The following is a 25,123-nucleotide window of genomic DNA, read 5'->3' as shown; positions in this document are numbered from 1 at the left end:
ATATGCACATACATACATACACACATATATATATATATATATGTATATGTATGCCACATAGACACACCATAAAAGGTAGTGTGAATGAATGTAGCTAAACTTTGAAAGGCCTATAAGACACACACACACACACACACACACACACACACACACACACATATTTATATATATCTCCAGTCTTGGGGCTTGAACTCAGGGCCTGGGCATTGTCTCTGAGTTGCTTTTGTTCAAGATTAGTACTGTACTCTTTTTTTTCATACATTTTTTATTGTAATTAATAGATGGGCTACATTATATTCACCAGGTAGAAGGTGTATTACTTCACAAACACTGATACCCTTTCTCATGTTTTGGTCCCCATTTCCCTCCCTCCACCCCCACTCCTCATCTTGTTTTCCTCCCTTCCCTATTTCAAATAAACAAATAAACAAATGTACAATATATCAGATAACAAGGTAAAATACTGTACCAATATGAGATAACCAAGGGACAGCAAAAGAGATGAGAGATAACATAGTACATTAAGGACAACAATCACTCATTATGGCTTTTGTTTCTATATCCTAGAGGTCTTTCATTTAGTTTCATACTATATGGCCTTATGTATCTAGGTTTTGCTCTACTGTAAATCTCTGCTAGGAGAGCCCAAGGTTTCTACTGATTATGACAAATGAGGGAAACCATTGAGCCTATGTTCCTTTGAGTCTGGCTTACTTCACAATATGATTTTTTTCTAAGGCTTTCCATTTCCTTACAAATGGGGCAATGCTGTTCTTTCTGACAGCAGCATAGAATTCCATTGTAGCACTGTACTCTTTGAGCCACAGCCCCACTTTCAGCTTTTTCTGTTATGTGGTACTGAGGAATCAAATCCAGGTTTTCCTGCATGCAAGGCAAGCACTCTACCACTAAGCCTTGTTCCCACCCCCAAGACTCATAAGTATTAGAGGGATATACAAGCATTTTATGCTATGGTTATTTCTTCTCCTCTTACTTTTTTCAGAACTTAGCACAGCATTAAGCTCAGAATTAACAATTATTTATTGAGATAGCTCTGGGTAAGTCTAATATTATGGAATTTCTGTTTTTTTAATGTCAAGAAGGTCATGAAGAACAATAAGCTATTATGAAGCAACTTTCTAGATCTCCTGGATCTGGATCTTTCTAGGTGTCTGTGGGTGACTGATAGGTGGAACTGTAAGTATAAAGGCCTGGAAACAAGAATCTGGTGTGGCTGCAGCAAGGAGAGGAAAAGGGGGGCAGCAGTTAGGGCAGAGTGATATGAACCCAATGAACTAAGAATCTAGAAAGCTATAAGAACTTTGTTTATGCTAAGCAAAATGGGAAACCTTTATGCAGCAGAGCATCATGATTTGTCTTATTTACTTTACTATAAAGAACACTTTTGTATCAATTAACCAGACTTGAAAGAGATAGACATGGATGCAGACATAGCTGGTTAAGAAACTACTAAAATAAGAAATTATAGTGACTTAGATAAGGTTGGGAACATCAAAATTGAATTAATTTATACACACATGTATTCAAAATTATATAGTATATCTTTGTGTTTGTAAATATGTGAGTATATACATGTAAATTTCTAATTTTAAGTGTATATATCAGTAGGAAGGTAAAACACAGTTGAAAGCAGAAAGCTATGTTCCCATTACTCGGTGTTAACAATGGTCTACTTATGATCTCTTCCCTCTGTCATACACCTGAACCCGCTCTTCCAGATCATTGCGAAGTATTTCCCAATCACCACATTATGCCATCTTTAAACATTTCAGCATGTCTCTAAAATATAAGAGCATCTTTTTAAAAAATGATGATAGTCACATCTCATTTAAAATGCCAGTAGTTCTTAATCTCATCAAATAGCCTGTTCAGTTGTTCTCTTCCTCCTCTACCTCCTCCCCCTCTTCTTTCTTTCTTTCTTTCTTTCTTTCTTTCTTTCTTTCTTTCTTCCTTTCCTCCTCCTCCTCCTCCTCCTCCTCCTCCTCCTCCTCTTCCTCCTCCTTCTTCTTCCAAAATCTTAGCCTCCTGAGTAGTTAGGATTCCAGCTGTGAGCCACTGGCACCGAGCTATGAACTTACATTTTAAAACATATAGCTATGTTTTAATCAAATGTAGTAATCAAATGTAGTTATTTTTATTGATTCTCAGATGGACCTATTTTTGGACTTGGAGTCTCTTGATAAACTCTGGTAATCTTTGCTCTTTCTCTTACTTTCTTACATTAGGGCTCATCTTGTGCATTGCTGCACTGATCCTAGGACCAGCCACTTTTCGAATACTGCTTATTCCTTTGAGAGAGAGATGGTGTTTCAGCACCACTGTGCACATGTGAGGGCTGCCTGCTACTCTTGGGTAGTATCTGAGATTTTTCAGTGGACAGTATTACAGGTGTGTGTGTGTGTGTGTGTGTGTTAGTCCTGAGGCTTAAACTCAGAGCCTGGGCACTGTCCCTGAACTTCATTTTGTACAAGGCTAGTACACTACCACTTCAGCTCTACCAAAGTGCCATTTCTGGCCTTTTCTGAGTAGTTTATTGAGGATAAGAGTCTCATAGCCTTTCCTGTCCAGGCTGTCTTCAAACCACAATCCTTACTTCTCAGTCTCCTGAGTAGCTAAGATTATATGCATGAGTCATGAGAAGCAGAATTACAGTTTTTTAAAAGATAGAATACATAATGGATTTTTAAAGTATATTGTTTTCTCATATGCTAAAAATCCTAATTCTCAATTATACCTAATATAGTTACTTACTTGTTTTTATGCCACAGGACAGTAATAGAATAGCAACATCAGTATTAGTCAAAACAGTTTATAAGTCCTTTGTATTTTGTGGGGGGACGGGAGGCTGGGTATATTTTCATTGGAGAATTATTTGTTTATCTACCCATTCATTCATTCACTCATTTGTATTAGCTTACAGAGTTTGGGGAGTAGAAATGCTTGTATGGTGAAGCCACTGGAGATATTTCCTCTGTGTGTTGCATTAATTCCATCCTTAGTTGATTTCATTTTGCTTTCACTTTGGAAGCATTGCTTTAAAGTTTGTATTTATAATTATGCAGGATATTTTTCTGAATCCTAATGTATGAATCAAATTATAGTCAAAGAGACCCAGTGTCTATTCTTATCTGTGATACCTCGTTCCCTCCTCCATAGGCAACTTAGGTCTCTTTCTAAATGAATCTCTGTCTTTGTCTCTCTCCTCTTCTTCCCTCTCTTGCCCCTATTCCCACTCTGCTGTCTCTTAAATAGCCGGAGCTCTACATTCACTTGGGATTCTGTATAAGATGTGAGGATGGCAAAGACAGACTTTTCTGAAAGGATGCATCTGAACTGCGTGAATAGGTGTGGGTTTAATACCAAAGGTGGGATCTGACTGATCGAATGGAACAACTGGTCCCCAAATTCCTTTTTCCCATCTGCTCACATTAGCCTGTTTAACCTCACTCATCCTTCAGACAACTCCATTTAGCTTTCCTTGCCCTCCATGCTCTCGCCTCTGAGTGGCAGCTGTTCCCTGTGTATATTGGCTGTCCTTCCCACATGGTCTCCTATGCCTTTCTGTTTCTCTCCTACCACTGCTCATGGAGGCTCTCCTCTCCCCCCACCCCCAGGAACTCAGCTCATAGATGAGGTCAGGCATGATGGTAGATGTATTTACATGTATCAATCTCAGATCTTCAGAACAACAGTGCAAGGCAGATGTTGCTATTCCATCTTAGGGGTGATAGAGCAGGCCTAGAAAGGTTCAAGCAGTTTTTCTGGAGAAACAACTAGCAAAGTTGCAGACCCCTGACTATTCTTTGTGTGATCTCATTCAACAAATGGTTGCATGAGCTGCACACTTTTCTGTATTGACTGCATGACTTCAACAAGAAACAGCCTCAGCCAGGTACCCGTGGCTCACTGCTGTAATCCTAGCTACTCAGGAGGTTGAGATGTGAGGATCACGGTTGAAGGTCAGCCTGGGCACTAAAGTCTGTGAGACTCTTCTCTCCAATTAACCACCAGAAAAACTGGAAATGGTGATGTGGCTCAAGGGGTAGGGTGGTAGCCTTAAGAGTCAGGGACAGCGCCCAGGCCCAGAATTCAAGTCCCATGACTCACCAAAAAATTAAAAAGTTAGCCTCTCTCCATCTGTTTCCATGTCTACAAAATAAGGACATTAATGGTTTGTACCTCACAGTGTTGAATAATGCCTGATACATTGCAGATCCTACAGGGTCAGCTGGCTTTAGTTACTATTCGTTATTTTGTGTTGCAGAATACAATGCCAGTATTACTGCTGTATGGTACACTCTGTACAGGCAGTATTTAGCCACAGTATCTTGCTTGCTAGGAGCATTTGGGCCAAGATGCTTCTGTTTAAAGTTTACAAGGCAACTGGGTAATAGTAAGGATTTGGGGCCAAACAAATCTGGATCATGCTCTGACTCTGCTTTTATTAGGTATGTGACCTTTCTCTAATTATTTAATTTTACTGAGCCTCAAATTCCTCCTCTGTGGAATGGGATGTGAGCATATCCGTCTTCGCAGATGGATGCAAGGATTAAACACGATTACGTATATAAAGCAGCTGGTAGAGAAAACACATTCAGAAAATGGTATCTCCTTTGCAGTTCTACTTGACTTTCACTTTAGACGTAGCTGTTCTTGGTCAGGCCTGTAAGGGCTGTGGTTGTGTTGCAGTATTTCCCTATTTATCAATCCCTAGGGGCATTGAAAGATGAAACTTTGGGCATAGATCTCAGGAATTTGGATTCGAAATAAAAGAAGAAAGCCTGGAAATCTAATTATCAGGGTTTGAATTCCAGGCCTCAGGCTTTTGCAGCTTACTTGCTCTGCTGGTGCTCTACCAACTTGAGCCACACCTCTAGCCTGGATTATTGCTAATTATTTTGGAGATGGAATCTTGTTGACTTTTCTGTTCAGACTAGCCTTAGACTGCAATCTTCCAGATCTCAGCCTTCAAAGTAGTTTAGGATTATAGATGTGAATCATAGGCACATGTTCAGAAAATACATAGATAGATAGATAGATAGATAGATAGATAGATAGATAGATAGATAGATGTCCAGGCTATTTGGGTGTAGTGGTCTGGCTATGTTAATGTCCCACTGAGTCGTGTCAAATCTGATGCCTAACCTTGGGAAGCCATTGCCTGTCCACTTGCAAGTCCCTTAGCTGGGATGGGATATCTCAGTTCTCTGGACCTCATTTCTGCAGCCATACAGAGGAATTCACTTGACCTTTGTTGCAGGTTGTTGCAAGGGTGGAATGAGCTGGGTGGGTGTGATATCTTGTTTGGACCTAGTACGTTGCACGACCAGGGGAAGATCAGTTTCTCTAGGGCCACTCTGTGTGATTATGTTTTGTATGGCTGTTCAGAAACGACCATGTCTAGGTTACCATTTCAGAACTGAAGGGTTGCAATCATCTTCTTCCAGTGTGCACAAAAGTCTGAGTAAGCTTCATTGCCTCCTTTTTAAAGAAGGAAACCAAACCCCTGTGAGGTACCTGCCAATGCATCCTTACCACTCATTGAGTTTTACAGAGGACACACTGCATATGATGGAAAGTCACCTGTCACCAGCCTTGCCCTCAGAGCTCTTTTGTGCTTGTCAGTACCTGTCTTTTGAAATCTCAGAATCTGTGAGCTCTGATCCTGTTATCTGGCATCTGAAAGGCACCAGAGGGAGACCAATACCACTAATGACTTATCAGCTCTTTCTCAAAGGAAAGAAGGCTGGGACCCTGAGCTTGTTAGTGCTAATGTGCTCTCGGCCACAAAGGGACTTGACAGGCGGGGGAAGCTTTCCACCCCACAGCATGGTTCTTTGGGGAAGATGGAGAGCACATTTACATATGATGGATTCTTATTCTGTGCTACTCTCAGGCTCTGCGGCCACCCAGGAATGTTTGAGCCGGTCATTGGTGAGCATTAGAATCAAAATCTGAGCAGCTCCTGGCCCTGAAGACTGTGTGCTTGTTGGGGAGGTGGGCTTGGGTGGTAAAAGAGGAAGAAAAGCATCGTGAGCTGCTTTCCTCTGTCCCTTTATGAGCTCACATGATGGGCCACAGGCACAGCTGGACATGGCTACCTCTCTTGCCTGTAGAAGGCTTAGCAGGGAGTTTTCATTAATTTGTATCTTCTTAGCAACTGGTATTCAGCAGTTTCCCCCTGCTGGATGTCTGGTCTTAAAAATATCCTTAGATCATCTAGAGTAGGCATTAGGCCTGCTTCTGCTTTTTCTATCTCCTGGAAGAGCTTTTACAATTCATCTACTTCTCTTTATGTGTTAGGCTCTTAACAAATACATAGGAAGTAGTTAAATGTGAAGAACTCAGGTTTTAAAGAGTGAGACAGACATGGGGAGAGGTTGTGTGACATTGATTTTTTATCTTGGGACCGTCTATTGACTGAGTATTTGAACTCCTTCTCCCCCTACTCCTCCCCCCACACTTCAATTTATATGCTATAATCTAATCCCCAACATGCTAATTTTGGAAATGAGACATTTGGATGTTAATTAGGTCAGGGGTCAGAATCATCATGATGAGATTGGTGGCCATGAGAAAAAAAGGACTTCTGCGAATCAGTCGAACTTAGCTCTAACTCAGTTACCGTACAAGAACATAGGAGAAAATCTCCATGAATGAATCTAGGAAATAATCCTTCATTAGACCCTTAATCTGTCACCTGGACTCCTCAGATGCTAGAACTGAGAGAATAAAGTTCTGCTGTCTGTAAGTCACCTTATGTATGCTTTTTGTTTTGTTTTAAGTAGTCCCCCCTCCAAAGAAGAAAAGAAAGAAAGAAGGAAGGAAAGCAAAGGTTCAGTTTGCTCATCTGTGAAAAGGCCCCTCATTTGGCCCCCTGACCATGGGCATTAAGTAAGATGGTAGAATTAGACTTGTGCTCTAGTTCCCAGCAAGGAGAAGGTGGTTGATCAGATGATGGCAGTTCCTGTTAACCTCCAGCTGCCTGTCAGTGTGATTGCAGTGGGTTTAAAAGTGAATTGAAATCTTTCGCTTTTTGTGAGCTATTTACCTTGGAGAGTGTCCTGCTGGATGCATAGTACATATGTCACTTGGGCACTATCTTCCCACTGAGCTCCTTATTTGCTCATGTTCAATGAATTTTGTCTTTGTCTTTCCACAAAAGCATCTGTACATCTTTCCAGATAATTACAAATGCCTTCAGCTACTTGCTTGAAGGCTAGTCAGATCTCCAAGTTTCTTTGGGTCAGAGAGCCACCATCATTTCAATCTCACCTCTCACCCCCTCCTTAATATTCCTTCTATGCACACACAAGTGTGCTAAGAAATACCTTATCTTAGCCACATACCGCAGATGATGCTTTATGTTATATACATTTCTCTTCATCTCAGGACAGTCTTCCTCCTTCCTCTCCTGTAGTAAAGGCATCAATACTATATTCCATAAAGATGCAAATACTACATATCAGCATTTGTTGAGGAATATATATATATATATATATGGACATTATATATATGTTTTTGTTCTAAGAGCAGGCACGAGCACATAGGAAATAAAAGCAACATATTGGAATCTGTATTGGCCAAGTCTCTGGCACAGGCAGAAGCTGCTTCAAATTCAGGGAGGCTATTTGTGTGTGCATGTGTGCATGTGTGCATGTGTGTACGAGGGTGGATATGCTGGTATTGGGCCTTGAACTCAGGGCTGGGTACTCTTGCTAGGATTCTTTGCTCAAGGCAGGTGCTTTTTTTGTGTTGGCCATGGAGCTTGAACTCTGGGCCCTACCTCTTGAGCCACAATCTCACTTCTGGTTTTCTAGTGGTTTATTGGCATTAAGAGTCTCACAGACTTTAGTGCCCAGGCTGGCTTTGAACTGTGATCCTCAGATCTCAGCCTCCTGAGTAGCTACGATTTCAGGTGTGAGTCACCACGCCCTGTTGACAGCTCCTGATTTTTAGTGAACGATTGGAGATAAGATTTTCATGAACTTTCCTGCCTTGGTTGGCTTTAAACCAAGCACCTCAGATCTCAACCTCGTGAGTAGCTGGAGTTATAGTCCTGAGTCACCAGTTCCTTCTTTGATTTTTCCATACAGCTTCTGTAGCCATTCAGGGTGCAGCCTGAAGAAGGGAGGCTTGTAATTAGTGTTGTGTGTCTCCTCAGGAATGTCCAGTATTGGCCTTATTGGTCATTGGCACATTTCAGTTATTTTCCTATGAGTGAAAAAAAACCCCAGGACGCAGGAAATTTAATGCAGCTGGCAGTACTATGTCTAGAATTCAATTAAGTCCATGATTTCCAATTAATGGATCTTCATGCCAAGATTGCCTAAGGTCATGTCATTAATCTTGCTTTTATTTTAGGATTTCTACTGTCATGATTTACAGTGAAGCCTGGCCAGTGTTGTCAGGATATTGGAGCATAATTAATCAAGCAAGACAGCCAGATCAAGTAGTTACTGATGATAAGAGCTGGACAGGGCCCCCTGCTCTGCTTCAGGCAAGATGGAGCTACAGGGGAAGATTCTCATATGGAGAGCATTTCTCAGATTCTTGATCTTTGTATAATTCTGATCCGTGTACAACAAGACTCTCTAGATGAGGAAAAGTTTTCTGAGACCCAGTTTGTGATCCATTAGGTGCAGTAAGGTATAGTTAATTCAGTCCTACAAACTTCTATCTCTAGCTAAGTTGTAAATGTGATAGTGTGTCTTAATGGATGATGAATTGAATATTTTCAGGGATTTTCTGATGAAGGCACTTTCGGCTTTCTCTTTGCATAAGTTGAAACAGCAGGCTAGTGGTATTTCTCCTGAATATTTCAAAGTAAATATCATTCTCTAGTTTTTCCTTCTTATATACTCTCTTATTGTCATCTTTTCCTTTTCTTCCTGTCTCTTTCCCCTCTCTTCTCTCTCTCCTCTTTTCTCTTCCCGCCTTCCATTCTTTCCCCTCCCTTCCTTTCCTTCTCCGCACCCCTCTGTTTTCCTTTTGTCTTACAAGATCTTTTTTACTTTCCCATATAGGAACAAGATGGTATCTTTATCTTCTGGTATGGTATCTTCTGGTATGGTCTTACCTATCTTTTATTCACTAGCTAAAAATTTCTCTGAAGGAGTTACATGTAAAGCACAGTTTAGTACTGTGTGTGCAAGAATTTGTGATAGTTGTTGCAGAGCTAGTGATCAATATTTTTTTTTGCCAGTCCTGGGGCTTGAACTTAGGGCCTGGGCATTGTCCTTGGACACTCTTTACTCAAGGCTAGCTCTCTATCACTTGAGCCAGAGCACCACATCCAGCTTTTTGTGTATGTGGTACTGAGAAATAGAACCCAGGGCTTTGTGCATGCTAGACAAGTACTCTACCGCTAGGCCATGCTCTAGGCCTGATCAATACTTTTTGTTCGGGGATAAATGAATGACACTTCAGCTTTTTGGTAGCATGTTCAATGGATGATCAGAACCATACAAAATTTGATTCTATTCTTACCTATGATTCTTGAAATTAAGCCCTATAATGTACCTTGTAGGAAAGTGTTTTCTGCTCCCATTTTGCAACTGAGGAAACAGAGGTATAGAGACATTAATGTAAGTATTAAGGAAAAAGGTCATTGTTGTAAATCCCAGTTTATTTGATTACTAAGACTACCCACCTCCACATCTTTTAATACAGGATCTCACTACAGATCCCAAGGTGATCTTGAATTCCCTGTGCAACCCAAGCTGGCCTCAAGCCAAGTGCTTGGATTATAGGTGTGAACCATTAGCTTGGGGAGCCTAGTTCTTACAGCAGCATTTTTTTCCCTTTCCTAATTATTTAGCTGTTGTCCTTTGAGTTAAGACTATACAAATGTAGCACAATCATTTTTGAGTGAAAGAGAACCCAAGTTTTCACTAACCAAAAGTAAGGATGTATATTTGGCACATAGGATTTAGCATTGGTCTGCTATGTAGAATCCAGATTTATGTGGTTCACCAAGTCTGGACAAGCATGAAAACCAGCCTGCTCACTGACAAGTTTTTCTAAACTGAGGAAAGGGACCAGACATTTGTAGAATATCTCTACAAGCTAAGTCTATGCCCAAAGCTGGTGCTACAAATAGCCGTGGTTTTCCTTTGCCCTTGAGGCCAATGAAATGGACTAACAGGTTCTCTTTGCACTTAGGAAGTTATTTTCCTCCTGATGCTGTGGGGTTTTCCCTCCTTCCATCCCAGGGTTCCTCTTCAATCTCTGCATTCCCTGCTGTGTCTACATTTAGTGTGTCCTCACCCTGAGTTTGCTGAGTCTCATTGAACGTTTGTATGCTTGGCCTGACTTAGTACTGAGATGCCCACTTATCCATGTATCTGGCAATTAGATGCTGAAGTACTGCCTTAAACTTTCCTTCAGTTGCCCAGAGATGGAACTCTGGTTGTTGAAATATGCACTAAAGGATTCACTGTCCCTGGGGAAGTACTAACCCATTTGTCTGAGCTACATTAATCTGCTTTATGAACAGCTGCTTAGAAATCTGCTGTGCTACCTGGTTTTTGCTCGTGGTTATGTCAGTGTGGAGTCTGAAAGCATGCATGCTGATACTCCTTTTTTTTTTTTTGGTCTGTTGTGGGACACAAACTCTGGGTCTGGGCATTGGCCCTGAGCTCTTCCATTGTACTACAGTGCCACTTCAAGTTTTCTGGTGATTACTTGGAGATAAGAGTCTTATGGGCTTTGTAGTGCCTCAGGCTGCTTTTGAACGAGATCCTCAGATCTCAGCCACCTAGGTAGCTAGGATAATAGGCATGAGCCACTACAACCAGCTAATTGCTCATACTCTTAAGCTTGATCTTCAAACCTGATGGAATCTGAGGATCACCCACCTTTTAGCTTCATTCACCCATCTCTCACATAACCCTTCTCATGTTTCAAAGGCCCTTAAGGAAAAGCCCAATGTCCTACTTCCAGCGTCTTGTCTGTATGTATATTTGTCTGAGGCCTTCAGACTCATAACTTGTTATCTCAGGGTGCCCCTCCTTTCTCAGCTGCTCTGTAGATACCAGAATACCCGCCTTTCAATGTTGAGTGAATTTAACCGAGTCACTAGAACAGTGGTAACCAGTGCTCAGCTTTAATGCTTTCATTTTTTATGTTTATTCTTTTTGGCTTCTTTTTTTTTTTTTTGCCAGTCATGGGCCTTGAACTCAAAGCCTGAACACTGTCCTTGGACTTTCTCAAAGCTAGAGCTTCACCACTTGAGCCACAGCACCATTTCCAGCTTTTTTCTATGTATGTAGCACTGAGGAATCGAACCTAGGTCTTTGTGTATGATAGGCAAGCACTCTACCACTAGGCCAAACTCCCAGTCCCTTTATGTTTATTCTTGATATTGATGTCTCCTGGCCTTTTGTTCCTTTTTTGTCTTTCCATTTTTTTTCCCCTGCCATCTCAGGATACCTAGATGACAGAAGAAATGAAAAATTTTAACTTGATAACAAACCTGTCACTATCTTGATTTTGGACTTCTTAGCTTACATATCAATAAGAAACAAGTTTTTATTGTTTATAAATTACTGGGTCTCAGGTAATTTATTATAATAACATGAACAGACTAAGACAATATTCTTTAATTAGTCTATATATGGTCACTGATGTCTTAGCTACCTATTCATCTTTATTATTGAGAGAGGTTAAAAATTCTGCGTCTGTTTTGTGGATTTTGTTTTTTTCTGGTACTGGAGCTTGAATTCAAAGCCTTGAGCTCTCACCTGGCTCTGGCGTTTTTGATCAAGGATGGCACAATTTATATAATAGAGCATTTGCCTAACTAATGCAAGGCTCAGAGTTCAATCCCCAGTATTGACAAAAACAATAAAAAGACATCAAAGTCCTATCATTCATGGTCCTGTTTGATCCTGCTATTACTGAAGAGGTAATACTTTTCTACCATGAGTGAAATATTTTTTTCCAATTTGTAAGGGGGAAAGAGTACTAGAGGTGCACAGTTGATTAACACACAGTTGTAACATTTTTAAGTAGAAATACCACACCTGAAACCGATGCCATTTCTCTCCCCAATCCAGTATTTCCCCTGAAGTTTCCTAAAAGTAGAGTAAATGGGCAACAATGTCATGATCATGCAATCTGTAATTGTGGAAGCCATGGCAGTAAGGTTTTCCACAGTTGTCCATCTGACCCATTCTTGTATTTGCTAGAAAACCCGGTGCTAAACAATTCTGCGGAGATGGGATGGCATTTTCACGGGGCAGAAGCTGGGGGAGCATCTCCGCAGTCTCTGTTTCTATCATTGGAAACCTTAGAGATGCACAGAGGAGGGCTGGGAGTTTGGCCTAGTGATAGAGTGCTTGACTAGCACGCATGAAGACCCGGGTTCGATTTCTTGGTACCACATACATAGAAATAAGCCAGAAGTGGTGCTGAGGCTCAAGTGGTAGAGCTCTAGCCTTGAGAAAGTCCAAGGACAGGGCTCAGGCCCTGAGCTCAAGCCCAGAGCTGGCAAAAAAAAAAAATGTACAGAGGAAGCTGGGTGCTAGTGGCTCATGTCCTCCCCAGGAGGCTGAGGTCTAAGGATCAAAGCCAGCCCAGGCATGAATGTTTTGTGAGACCTTATCACCAATTAATCATCAAAAAAGCTGGAAGTGGAGCTGTGGCTCAAGTGGTTGAATGCTATGCTAGCCTTGAGTACAAAAGCTCAGGGACAGTGTCCAGGCCCTTAGTTCAAGCCCCAGGACTGGCACAAAGCAGAACAAAGTGCACAGAGGAAGACCTTTGTGGTGGTGTGTGCCCATAATCCCAGATCTCTGGAAACTGAGAGAGGAGACTCTTGAGAGTCTGAAGCCCAAGACTCCCAAGGTGATCTGTGGGAGTTTTGGGAACAGAGAGGGATTGTATTCTTGATGGAGTCTGTGTGATTATCTCCTTTTCTCCCTTTCTCTTGTCAGGTGCCTCATCTCCAGACATGGAGCCCAGCTATGGCGGAGGTCTCTTTGACATGGTGAAAGGAGGTGCAGGGAGGCTTTTTAGTAACCTAAAGGACAACTTGAAAGACACCCTCAAAGACACATCTTCTAGAGTCATACAGTCTGTTGCCAGGTAAGTGCATCCTTTTTGGTTTGGGTTCATGGAACCTCATTCTCCAGTGGGATTTGGTCACTCCCCAACTGCTTGAGACAAACAGTGTCAGCTTTGGGATCTAGATGCATGAGATCTTACCAATTGAGGAACAGCACTGAAACCAGAACCTTGGGTCTGGTAGAAGCTGCAGGCCTCAGTTGGGAGCACTCTGCTCATCAATATATTAGAGTGTAATGGTTGTCACCCCTGGCTTTATGATCAGACATCCGGGATGCTGGTGCAATCTCTGTGTTTGTTAGCCATGTTACCTAAGACAAGTTTGTGAATTACTTGACTTTTATTTTTATTTTTTCTGACTTTTATTTATTTAGTTATTTACTTAATATATTTATTTTAAAGATATTCACTTTTTAATAAAAGAAAATTAAAAAATTTCATTGTCAAGATAATGTATAGAGGGGTAACAGTTACATTAATCAGGGAATAGGTTTTTGTTTTGTCTTTTTGGTTGGTCATGGGGCTTGAACTCTGGGCCTGGGTGCTGTCCCTGAGGTCTTCAGCTCAACGCTACTGCCCTACCTCTGAGCTACAGCGCTACTTCTGGTTTTCTGGTGTTTAATTGGAAATAAGAGTCTCGTAGACTTTAGTGCCTGGGCTGACTTTGAACCATGGTCCTCAGATCTCAGCCTCCAGAGTAGTTAGGATTACAGGCATGAGCCACCTGATAGCATTTGTGTTCTGGGCTAGTTTGAGGATCAAATGAGACAATCAAGCACATGCAGATTAACCGGTGCCTGTGGAATATAATCTAAATGGAACCTCCTGCATTCTATTAGACCTTGAAGTATTATTTAGTGGAAGTGTTCTAACTCTTCTACCATTTGAATATTCTTACAAAAGTAGTGTGAGTTATTTTTTTGAAAGCATTTTTTTATTTCTTCTTTTAATTTCTGAAAGGGAAAAATACTCTACCAAGCAAAAATAACTTTGTATTGGGGAGTTCCATTCTATGGTGGAAATAAAAGTCACCGTGACTGTAACGCAGAAGTTGATGGTAAATGAAATTCACTACTGCTAATCTAGAGACATAAGGCCAAATAGTATAACACTAAATGTAAGGACCTCCAGGATAAGGAAACAAAAGCCATATAATGAGTGACTGTTGTCCTTCATGTACTATGTTATCTCTTATCTCTTTTGCCATCCCTTGGTTATCTCATATAGTTATAATATCTTGTTATCTGATATATTTTATATGTGCTTAATTGGTTATTTGAAATTGGATAGGGAAAGGGGAAATCAAGATAAGTGGGGAGGGGTGGGAGGGAAATGGGGACCATGTCATGAGAAAGGGCATCAATGTTTGTGAAGTTATGTACCTTCTATCTGGTGAATATAATATAACCCTTCTATTAATTACAATAAAAATATTAAAGGAAATATACTCATTACTGGATTTATGTAACTGTAACTGCTCTCAACATCACCTTTACAATAAAAATTTGAAAAATAAAAAAAAAGAAATTCACTACTGATGGTTACTTCTATTTTTCTGGAATATATATATATATATATATATATTCCAAAAATGATTTCAAGCTGGATTAATAGTCCAAATACATTGCAGTAACTAAAAGATGTGTATTGTAGCTTGTCTAGCAATAATTGGCTAAGAAGCCAAGAGTGAAATGAAATGGAATGCAATATATATTCAATTAATAAAAATTAAATAAAAACCTGAGCTAATATAAAGAACAAATAAAAAACAAGATGATATACTGTCCCTTGATTGTCTCATATTGTTACACTATCTCACTTTGTTACCTGATATATCGGTTATAATTGTATTTGGTTATCTGAAATTGGATAGGGAACAGGGAAAACAAGGTGAGGGGTGGGAGAGGGGGGAAGGGAAATGGGGACCATGACATGTGAAAGGGTATCAATGTGTGGGAATTAAGGCACCATTTATCTGGCAAATATCATGTAACCCTTCTATTAATTACAATAAAAATATATAAAAAAAACAAAAAACAAAAAAACAAGATGATAGCATTAAGAGTAATCACATCAATAATTACATTTCATGTAAAGCGAATAAACTAAAACCAGAAATATCCAGACTAGATTTAAAAAGCACTAATGGTCCGGGACTTTGGCCTAGTGGTAGAGTGATTGCCTAGCATGCACAAAGATTCCTTGGTACCACACACATAGAAAGTGTGAGTTATTTTTATTCTTAGTTATTACAAAAATTAAGTGTCAATATGAAGTCTTGAATTAGAAATTTACATGTCAATTCCAATGTACTCATCAACACTGTAATCTAGTTCAAAGGCAAAATTGACTCTTTTTTCCCCTAATTCCTAAGAATAAGAAAAAGTGATCATTTGTTCTTTGACAATCACCTCTTCCTCTTAGCTACTCATAGCTAGGGGAGAGATTTCCATGTAAGCAGAGAGGCTAGGGCAGTTAGAGTTAATCAACAGTCAGGGATTCTGTTCTGAGATGGTTCTGTTGTAGAAGAGGCATCCGGGGGGCACTGGGATGCACAAGTTGGAGTGGCATATTTGGACTCCTGAAGGGAGTCTTCTTGCAATGATGCTTCCTTGTTAGAAAGAAGAACTTGAGTGGAGTCCAAGTACGTATCTAGACAGAAGTGTTCCCATTTGTAATGTGCAGTGGGGTCGAGGAAGAAGTCTTAGCACATTGGGATCGTTTTAATGAGTTCCTTTTCCTGTGTCACTTTCAGCTACACAAAGGGAGATTTAGACTTCACTTACATTACCTCCAGGATTATTGGTAAGTTTCTCCTTTCTTATTCTGTTCTTTTCCTCAGCTTTCAAATGCTGTTCATCAAAACAGCAGAACCATGTCACATGTTTTCTTTCTGTGTGGCCTCTCCTAGTGATGTCCTTCCCAATGGATAGCGTTGACATAGGATTCAGAAATCAGGTTGATGATATCCGGAGCTTCTTAGATTCCAGACATCTGGACCACTACACAGTCTACAATCTGTCACCCAAGTCCTACCGAACTGCCAAGTTTCACAGTCGGGTAAGCATTTTCACCTGGGATGGCACAGTCAAAGAGAGAGGGGGGAAGGAGGGGGAGAGAGGGAGGAAGGAAGGAAGGGGAAGGGACGGAGAGAGAGGGAGAGAAAGGAAGAAGGAAGGAGGGAGGGAGGGGGTACTAATGTGAAATTGTTAAATTCTTTATAGGGAATATTTACCTCGAGGAATTAAAAGGACTGCTAACTCTCAATTTAGTCCCAGAACCAATATTCTCTCCTTTGCTCTTCATAGTACTGGGATTTGAACTCAAGGCCTTGAGCATGCTAGGCAAGGGCTCTACCACTTGAGCTATGCCACTAGCCCTAAACCAAATATTCTTAACCAAAGATAAGAAGATCCATTATGTATTTAGATCTACTGGTAGGTCTCAGAGAACGTCACTGTCTGCTTTTGCCTTTAAAAAAAGACTATTGTAGTGAAATACATACAACCTAAAGCTCGTCACTTTGACTATTTGTAAATATATGATTAAGTAGCATTAATTTTATTTACAGTGTTGTATGACCATCAGGGCTATCTGTGTACAAAATATGCTTATTGGTAGCAGCATAGACACTATAGCCAACGGGTGTAGTGTGTGTGTATGTGTGTGTGTGTGTGTGTGCGCGCACGTGTGTGTGTGCATGCACACGCGTGAATATTCATTTAGCCTTTTCCCAGGTTTGTAGCTATGTTCCATTCATTTCTTGCCATTGCTGTTGGAAATAAAAAGTATGAAAGAACATATGGTGGAACCTTGCCCTAAAATTCTTAAGTTTAAACAATGATTTTCCAGTACTGCCTTGACCATTCCTTTCTTCTCTGGCCATCCAGAAAGAATGTTTGGATCTCTGCTAGTAGCACTGAAACCAGTAGGTTCTTCTAGATTTTTTTTTCTTCTAGATTCTTCTTCCATGTTGATTATTTCTCAGTTATATGGATCATAGGATTTCTTCCCCTTTGGTAGCACTTTGATTTTTTGGGAAATTTATTTTGGACTTGGGCTTCTTCAAAGGACTCTTGATGTTTGTGTTTCTCCCTCTTCTTATGTAGAAGAGCTCCCCGAAGTTCCCAGTGGTTTCTGATTTGGTTTGAGGTTAGTGAGGGGTTGCTACTGAGGAATGACCTTACCAACAATCACACTGTATCTCTCCCTCTGCCCCCATACTTTAGTGTCAGGACAGGAAATTAAAAAGGTAACAAGCTATCCCTAGCTTGAGCCAGAGGGCCAGAGATCACATATTCTAGCTATGTAGGTTTCCATGAGCTCAATATCATGACCTAAGTAAAAAATACATGTATCACTGGAAGTTGTCACACCATAGGAATGCAAAGCTAAGTTCTTGTTAACAACCATTGGACAAGAAAGTAGAGAGTGCATAAAATTTCATTGTTTCTTAGCTAGGTGAAATCCTATTTAAAAGCTCCTAATTTGGAGCTTTTAAAAATTACTCTACTACCCTCACATCTCAACTGTTCCTCTTCCTAGAGTCATGTCACCTGCCCTTGGACCCAGTTTTATGCAAAATGAATATGGCAATAATAATAATTATAAGGAATTTTACATTTTTTCCCTCGGTTGGCTTCTTGATTAGCAATTCCTGGCTTAGAGTGAATGCTCAGTAAATAGTAACTGTGATTGACATCTCTAATAATAGAATGCCACAATAGATGATGTTCTCAAACATCCTATTTTTCATAAGCAGTGTGAGAATTGCTAGATTGTGGCATGCCCATCTCATTCTCTGCAGCATTTTTTGCTTCCATGCTTAGCCCATGAGATAACTCTGCACATGCGATCTCACTATCATGTGCTGGAGAGATGGAAGGGAGAGAAGGACATGACAGGCATCTCTGGTGATGTTTTGGCTTCTTCTCTCACTGGGTGGTGTCATGAAGCCTCATAATTGAAAAGGTGTTTTCTGATCACCAGCAACTACAGCAGGTGTTCAGGAAGACTGGATGGCATCCTAAGCTGTCACATTGTCAAGAATTGTGCTTTTTGCATGGACTCTGAAGCCCATAGAGCTGTAAAAAGTTTGCAGTGAATTCATTTTTAGATTGTTTTGTTTTGTTTTGTTTATGCCTTAATGTTTGTCCTCCTATAGACAGAGTACCTACTTAAAGAATACTAATTATGTGTTTGCCTAATGGTATGTAATTATATGTAGAAGAAAACATACAATTACGGAGTACTTTAAATTAATATTATTTGCTTGATGGGCTTAATGATTCTGGAGCTGTTAGTCTATTGTGTGAAGAATAATTTAGCCAACTTTTGCCTGAGACTTATTACAGATATTGACATTTGCTGTATGGGTGGGTTGTATTAAGTTTTTTTTTAATCATTGAAATTATTGCCTGGGGAGGTGAGGGGAGGGAAAGGGGGACAAAAACATGAGAAAGGGTATCAGTGTTTGAGAAGTAATGCACCTACTACCTGATGAATGTAACTGTAACGCCTCTATACATTATCCCAACAATAAAAAAACTGTTGAGGGGGAATAAGAAACTATTGACTGGGAAAATAATTTTCTTGTACTTTGACTCCGTTGTAATCTAAAAGAGAAAACCACAACAAATTTGATTCACCTATTTATATTCTTCAGGACATAGTACATGAAGACAAATCTTTTTACAAAAAGAGATTATCATAAGGTTCTCTTCCCTTGTTTAAACTTACTCAGCAAACATCTACCACATATCTACCTCTGGGAAACACAGTCTCAATGAACACTGCTGGGACAAAAGTAAAGAAGTGATGGCATCTCTTTTTTGTGGAGAAAATAAATATTAGCCAATTCAAGACATCTTGACAACTAGCCAGCACTTACCTGTATGTAATGAAGATGCTTAGAGAACTCACTTTCTTCTGCTCGGTCTCCATAGGTCTCAGAGTGCAGTTGGCCCATTAGGCAGGCCCCAAGTCTGCATAACCTCTTTGCTGTGTGTAAGAATATGTATAACTGGCTGCTGCAGAATCCCAAAAATGTCTGCGTTGTCCACTGCCTGGTGAGTGATCTTTGCTGTTATCTTTGTCTCCCTTTGTCAGAAATGCTGAAAAGGTAACAGATGACCTCACTTGCATATGCTGAGCCCCTGCTTAGAGGGGAAGCCAGGTAAAAATAAGGGTAAAGGTTGTAATTCTTGGCTTATAACTTGGGTAATGGTGGATAAGGCAGATGTATACAAAACCCACCTAATGGAGGGCTGACTTTAAAATGGACTAAGTATGATAGAAAGGTGGCAGGAGAAAGAGCTGCATTCTTTTTTACACGCCTACTGGGTTTTGTGCAAATAAAATGAGTGACATGATCATGTTGACATGTTGTTTGTTATATGCCTTTGAAGGAAAATAAGAGGAAAAGACACTTATGTTCTGGTATGTAGTTACCTAGATGTACTATATTTTAGAGTAATTCAGTTAGACTGATGAATTTTCTGGCCATTGGCTTCCTAGAGTCCTTTCTCTTAAGTTTCTTATTCATCAAAACTTTCAATAAAATCTTTGATTCTTTTGAGTGTTTTTCATAAAACAAGCATTCCTTCTATGTATCTAAATGTCTCCTGTGGCAGTCATTATACTATCTCATATCATGCTATTTTCCCAGTTGGCCATTATCTTTTAGGAAAGAACTGTGCCTTTTTCCCCTTTGTATTCCAATTGGAAATTATTTGAATGAATGAGCACATAAACAGATAAATGTACAGGTTAATCTGAACATAAATTCTAGAAAGAATTTACTGGCTCTAAAAACATCAACATGTATTTTTTTACTAGATTTTCTTCCTTCTCCTTGAGAATCAGCTGGCTAAAATGAGGAGAGAAATTTGGAGGGTATTATTTTTTTCTTTTTACTTCTATTTCCAAATGCTTGGAAATCAAGGCAAAATGCTCAGCATTTTAAAGAACTGAATGCCAAAAGGGACAAAATATTCCATTGGGAGGCATAGAAGATTGACAACATGCTATCTTTAGGAACTAAGCCACTTAGAATCCATTGATGATTTTCATTCCAAAAAATGTCTAAAGGTTCAGAGGGCCTGAACTTTAGAATGACTCAAGAAAGACTAGAGACTCCCAATTCTAATGATGTGATCATAAAGAATAAAAACCCAATGAACAACACAAACAAGAGACAGACAAAGGTTATTGCTTGACAGAATGTTTTATAGCTTCACTTACAAAGGACATGCATGTGGTGAAATTCAGTGCTCCGGACTGGCAATGAATTGAAGCTATAGGCAAGTGCCTCAATTTTATCCTATGAATACTACAGATTTATTTATTTAAAGTCATAAACATGTGCCAGTATTCTTTTTTGCCAGGCTTGAACTCAGGGCCTGAGCACTGTCCTTGGGCTTTCTCAAGGCTAGAAGCTCTACCACTTGAGCCACAGAATCACTTCCCGGTTTTTTCTAAGTATGTGGTACTGAGGAGTTGAACCTGGGTCTTTGTGCATGCTAGGCAAGCACTCTATCACTAGGCCAAACTCCTGGCCCCATGCCAGCATTTTTAATTACAAAAAGAAAACCTTTAAAAACACCTGCATGATAAAAAGAAGAAACATATATCTGAGAGCTATGGGCCTATTAAACGTGTTAAGAATGTTAAATTTACAGGAGAATGAAGACAGACCAGGAGTTGGTAGCTCATGCCTGTAATCCTAGTTACTCAGGAGCCTGAGATTTAAGAATTGAGGTTTGGAGTCAGCCCAGCAGAAAAGTCCATGGCACTCTTATTTCAAGTGAACCAACCCAAAGCTAGTTGTGTAGCTGGCATAGTAGAATGCTAGCATTAAGCAAACAAGCTAAGTGAAAGGAGGAGGCTTTGAGTCACTCGTTCCTTTCTTGTCCCCTCTTTTCCCCCCCACAAGAAGATTGAGAAAAGTGTCATTTTTTCCTCTGGCATTTAGAATAAGGACATCAGCATATTCTTGTGTTCTTGAATCATAGTTATTCCAACACCTTTATTCTGCTCTCCTTTTTTTTTTTTTTTTTGCCAGTCCTGGGCTTGAGCTCAGGGCCTGAGCACTGTCCTTGGACTTTCTCAAGGCTAGAGCTCTACCACCTGAGCCTCAGCACCACTTCCATCTTTTTTTCTATGTATGTGGTGCCGTGTCTTTATGCATGCTAGGCAAGCACTCTACCACTAGGCCAACCTCCCAGTCTCTGTTCCTCTTTTTAAGGGGACACATGTCAAGTTAGATGGGGTTAATAGTTATAATTAAGCCAAAGTTGATAGGGAGTGAGATAATCAGAGAGCCTCACGGTACTGAAAATTATCTGCTGAAAGGACTTATGTGGCAGATTGCTGAAAGCATCTGGAAAAGCAATTATAGATCAGGGTTCCATGAGAAAACAGGAATAAGAGGGACCAAGCAAGAGCAGGGTGGGGTTTCCCTAAAAAAGATAGATTCTGGGAAGCTGTAAGCTAGAATCTTATTGGCGTAACAATTCTGTGTGTGTGTGTGTGTGTGTGTGTGTGTGTGTGTGTGTGTGTGTGTGTGTGTGTGTGTGTGTGTGCTGATACTGGGGGCCTCACACTTTTTTTTTTAAGGATATGATATTTATTTGTTAAATTTACAGACCTAGGTTAAGTAGGACAAGTCTTAGATGGATAAATCTCAAGTGTGGCTGAGTAAAGAAAATCTGTCTCCGAAGTAGGCAAGAAGCTTCCAGCTATTTCAAGCTCTGATAGAACCTCCCATGGCTCTATCAGTTGAGGGTCGCATGCTCTTCGTCAATGTTTTTTTTGGTTTGGTTTTTTTTTTGTTCATGGATGGTGCTCTACCACTTGAGCCACTGACTTCCTGCGAGGGCCAGCTTGGAACCTTGATCTTCAGATCTTAGCCTCTTAAAAGTGATTTGTTGCCCCAACTATTCCTACTTCCCATTCCCATGACTTTGGGAGTTAGGATTTCAAGGTATCATTTGAGAGGACACAGCTTTGAGTCCACAACAGATGACACTGAATGAGGTGGTTTCAGGTGACGTTTTTCTATGAATGTAGCAACCTACTTTAGGTGAAATACATTTCATACCCCTAACCTAGAACTCTTAACCTTCACTCCTGAACCAATAGCCTGCGACTATTAGTATCATTGTACATGTCCAATGTTACTTTGAAGATCACATTATTTTTTCAGCAAATATGTACAAGTTTAATTTATTTCACTGGGATTCTTGAGTTAACGTGGAGTTAGTTTCATCCCCATAAAAGTATTTTTTTCCTGTTGCTTTGTGCTCTAACTACCTGGGATATATATATAGAGAGAGAGATAGACATATATATATATATATATATTTGCTTTCAAATGAACAAAACTTGGAAGCGAGAAGCATCCTTCATGAAGAGGATCTTCCTCTCCCTTCCTTCAGTGCCAACACCACTATTCTCAGATTTTGATCTCTCCTGATGAGTGTCTTTGTCTTCTGTGACAGGATGGACGGGCAGCATCGTCTATTCTGGTTGGTGCTATGTTCATTTTCTGTAATCTCTACTCCACTCCTGGCCCTGCTGTTCGATTGCTCTATGCAAAGCGACCTGGAATTGGACTCTCACCATCCCACAGAAGGTACCATAAGCTAGGGGTGTGGTCCTGTGTGTGGTCCCCTTAGTACCCCTGTCTGAAATCTGCTGGATAGAGATGTGCAAAACTGTTGCCTAGATGATCTAGCATTATCTCAACAATGGGAGCAGTTACATTGGATTGGAATATTGAATTTCTGTACAGTTTTTTAAGCCTTCCATGGGATAGTTGGTTATTTTTAAATCAGAGGGAAACTTTATGAAGAGTATTTTAGTGCTTACTTCTCTTATTTTAACACATGAGAAGACTGGACTAGAGCGATGGTGATTTTTTGCAGGTCTGCAAGAGCCTGATAGACATAGCCAGAATACTGTGTCTGATCCTAATCCCTAAAACCAGGCCTGTTCTGTTTCATTATTTGTGCCCTTATTAAATACAAGCAATAGCTGCTTGTATTTACCACTGAGGATCATGGCATGAGAGGTACAATTAATAAGAGAAAATGCAGACAGAATAAGGAAGTGGGGTTTTGGTTTGTTTTCATTTTGTTTTTGTGCCTGTCTTGACCTCAGGGCCTACCTGTTGTCCCTGAGCTTCTTTTTATCTGTCACTTGAGCCACAGCACACCAATTCCAGCCTTTTCTGAGTAGTTTATTGGAGATAAGAGCCTCATGGACTTTTCTGCCTGGGCTGGTTTTGAACCACAGTCTTAAGATCTCAGCTTTCTGAATAGCTAGGATTACAGGTATGAGCTACCATTGCCTAGCCAAGAATAAGGAGTTTTTAAGCTTACTTTTTTCTTATGACTGAGAAATGTGAACAAAAAATATATGATAGTAAGTAATTTAAAAAGTGATTTTTGAAAAAGGATCCTTTTTTAGATTACTGGTTAATATTCTTCCCTATAATAATAATTTATTTCCCTTTACTTATTGAATTGTATCTTCTTATCTTTCTGATAATAATACAATTTTGATAATAAAATTCTCAAATGTATTCAAAAGCAATCTTTTGCTCATGAACTTAATCTGGTAGATGAAACAGGAAGAAGAGATGTTTAGATACTGGACTACTGCAAAGCTCTCCTAAGCTTTTTTTCTGTTGTGTTTTGTTGGGAAAAACACTCACTCTGTTCACCAGTCTGGGCTAGACTGTGTTGTTCTTCCTTCAGCTTCTCTGAGTGTTAAGAATATAGGTATGTGCCATGATGCCTCGCTTCCACAGGCTTTTTGACTTAATAAAAACACACTTCTCAGCTAAGTGCAGCAATGACAGTGTATAAACATTTTCTGCCTTCTATTTTGCTAATTAATGCCATTGAATTTTTGCGGCAAATCAGTAATTTACAAGGTCAGACTTCCGTGGCAAGGTTTGTTTCTTTCTCCTGGTTTGATGGAATCCACAGAATAGCAATGTCCTGTTTCAGATATCTGGGCTATATGTGTGACCTACTAGCAGAAAAACCTTACCGTCCGCACTTCAAGCCTCTCACTATTAAGACGATCACTGTCAGTCCAATTCCTTTTTTCAACAAACAGAGAAATGGATGTCGCCCTTACTGTGATGTGCTGATTGGGGAAACCAAAATATATTCAACTTGCACGGATTTTGAACGAATGAAGTAAGTAATGACATCTTTTCTTCCACTTTTTTGTTGTACTGCTCAACTCCTGTTTGATGGAGATGATATTCTTCCTATAGGGCTATGTCACAGTGTAATGATCATAGTAGTAGTCATAGACAAAACACAGCTAAATTAAAGAATTGAGCACATTGAATGGTGCTACAGGCTAATGGACTGGCATGATGTATGAGTGTTCACACAGTGGGAGTGAGACATAGTTAAGAAGATAGCTTTGATGTAATAAATGATATTTCTAGGTAACTGGCAATATGCTGAAAAGAAGTTATAGGGTCTATAATGAAGAGCAGGTGTCAATGGGAGGTTATAGGAGTTTTGGAGAGAAGGATGTAGGTGGTAGCGCAGAATGAAATTATTTGGGAATAAGTTTCAATTTGGCTATTTGTATTCTGGAATCTTACAGTATGGTATTTTAGTTTCTGTGTTGATCGTGGTGGATTTTTAAGTTCCTTTATCTATTTTAACTGTTAATTTTTGTGTGTGTGTGTGTGTGTGCGTCATGGGGCTTGAACTTGGCCTGGGCGCTGTCCCTGAGCTCTTCAGCTCAAGGCTACCCCCCCTACCCCTGGGCCTGGGTGTTGTCCCTGAGCTCTTCAGCTCAAGGCTACCACCCTACCCTCGAGCCAAGTCCCACTTCCCATTTTCTAGAGGTTAGTTGAGATAAGAGTCTCAGATCCTTTTGTGCCTGGGCTGGCTTTGAACCTTGATCCTCAGATCTCAGCCTCCTGAGTAGCTAGGATTACAGGTGTGAGCCACTGGCCCTGGCAACTGTTAATTTTTTGTGTGTGCTGGCACTGGATCTT

General features: G+C 40.1%; 1 protein-coding gene across 3 annotated transcripts in view; it reads left to right on the top strand.

Annotated features, from left to right (window-relative positions):
* Dnajc6 (DnaJ heat shock protein family (Hsp40) member C6) overlaps nucleotides 1–25,123 on the top strand; it is a 135,681-nt gene that overhangs the window by 73,813 nt on the left and 36,745 nt on the right. For all 3 annotated transcript variants that reach the window (XM_090334680.1, XM_090334678.1, XM_090334679.1), the window contains 6 exons: nucleotides 12,960–13,110; nucleotides 15,845–15,894; nucleotides 16,001–16,149; nucleotides 19,035–19,157; nucleotides 22,590–22,723; nucleotides 24,105–24,299. In XM_090334680.1, the coding sequence (XP_090190806.1) occupies nucleotides 12,977–13,110; nucleotides 15,845–15,894; nucleotides 16,001–16,149; nucleotides 19,035–19,157; nucleotides 22,590–22,723; nucleotides 24,105–24,299 (785 nt within the window). In that variant the 5' untranslated portion in view covers nucleotides 12,960–12,976. The remainder of the gene's footprint in view (nucleotides 1–12,959; nucleotides 13,111–15,844; nucleotides 15,895–16,000; nucleotides 16,150–19,034; nucleotides 19,158–22,589; nucleotides 22,724–24,104; nucleotides 24,300–25,123) is intronic.

Source organism: Megascapheus bottae, chromosome 6 (genome assembly GCF_031878675.1).
Source record: "Megascapheus bottae isolate mThoBot1 chromosome 6, mThoBot2.hap1, whole genome shotgun sequence".
Taxonomy (NCBI): Eukaryota; Metazoa; Chordata; class Mammalia; order Rodentia; family Geomyidae; genus Megascapheus; species Megascapheus bottae.
Note: the sequence above shows the minus strand (reverse complement) of the source record. Positions and strands in the feature narration are given on the sequence as shown.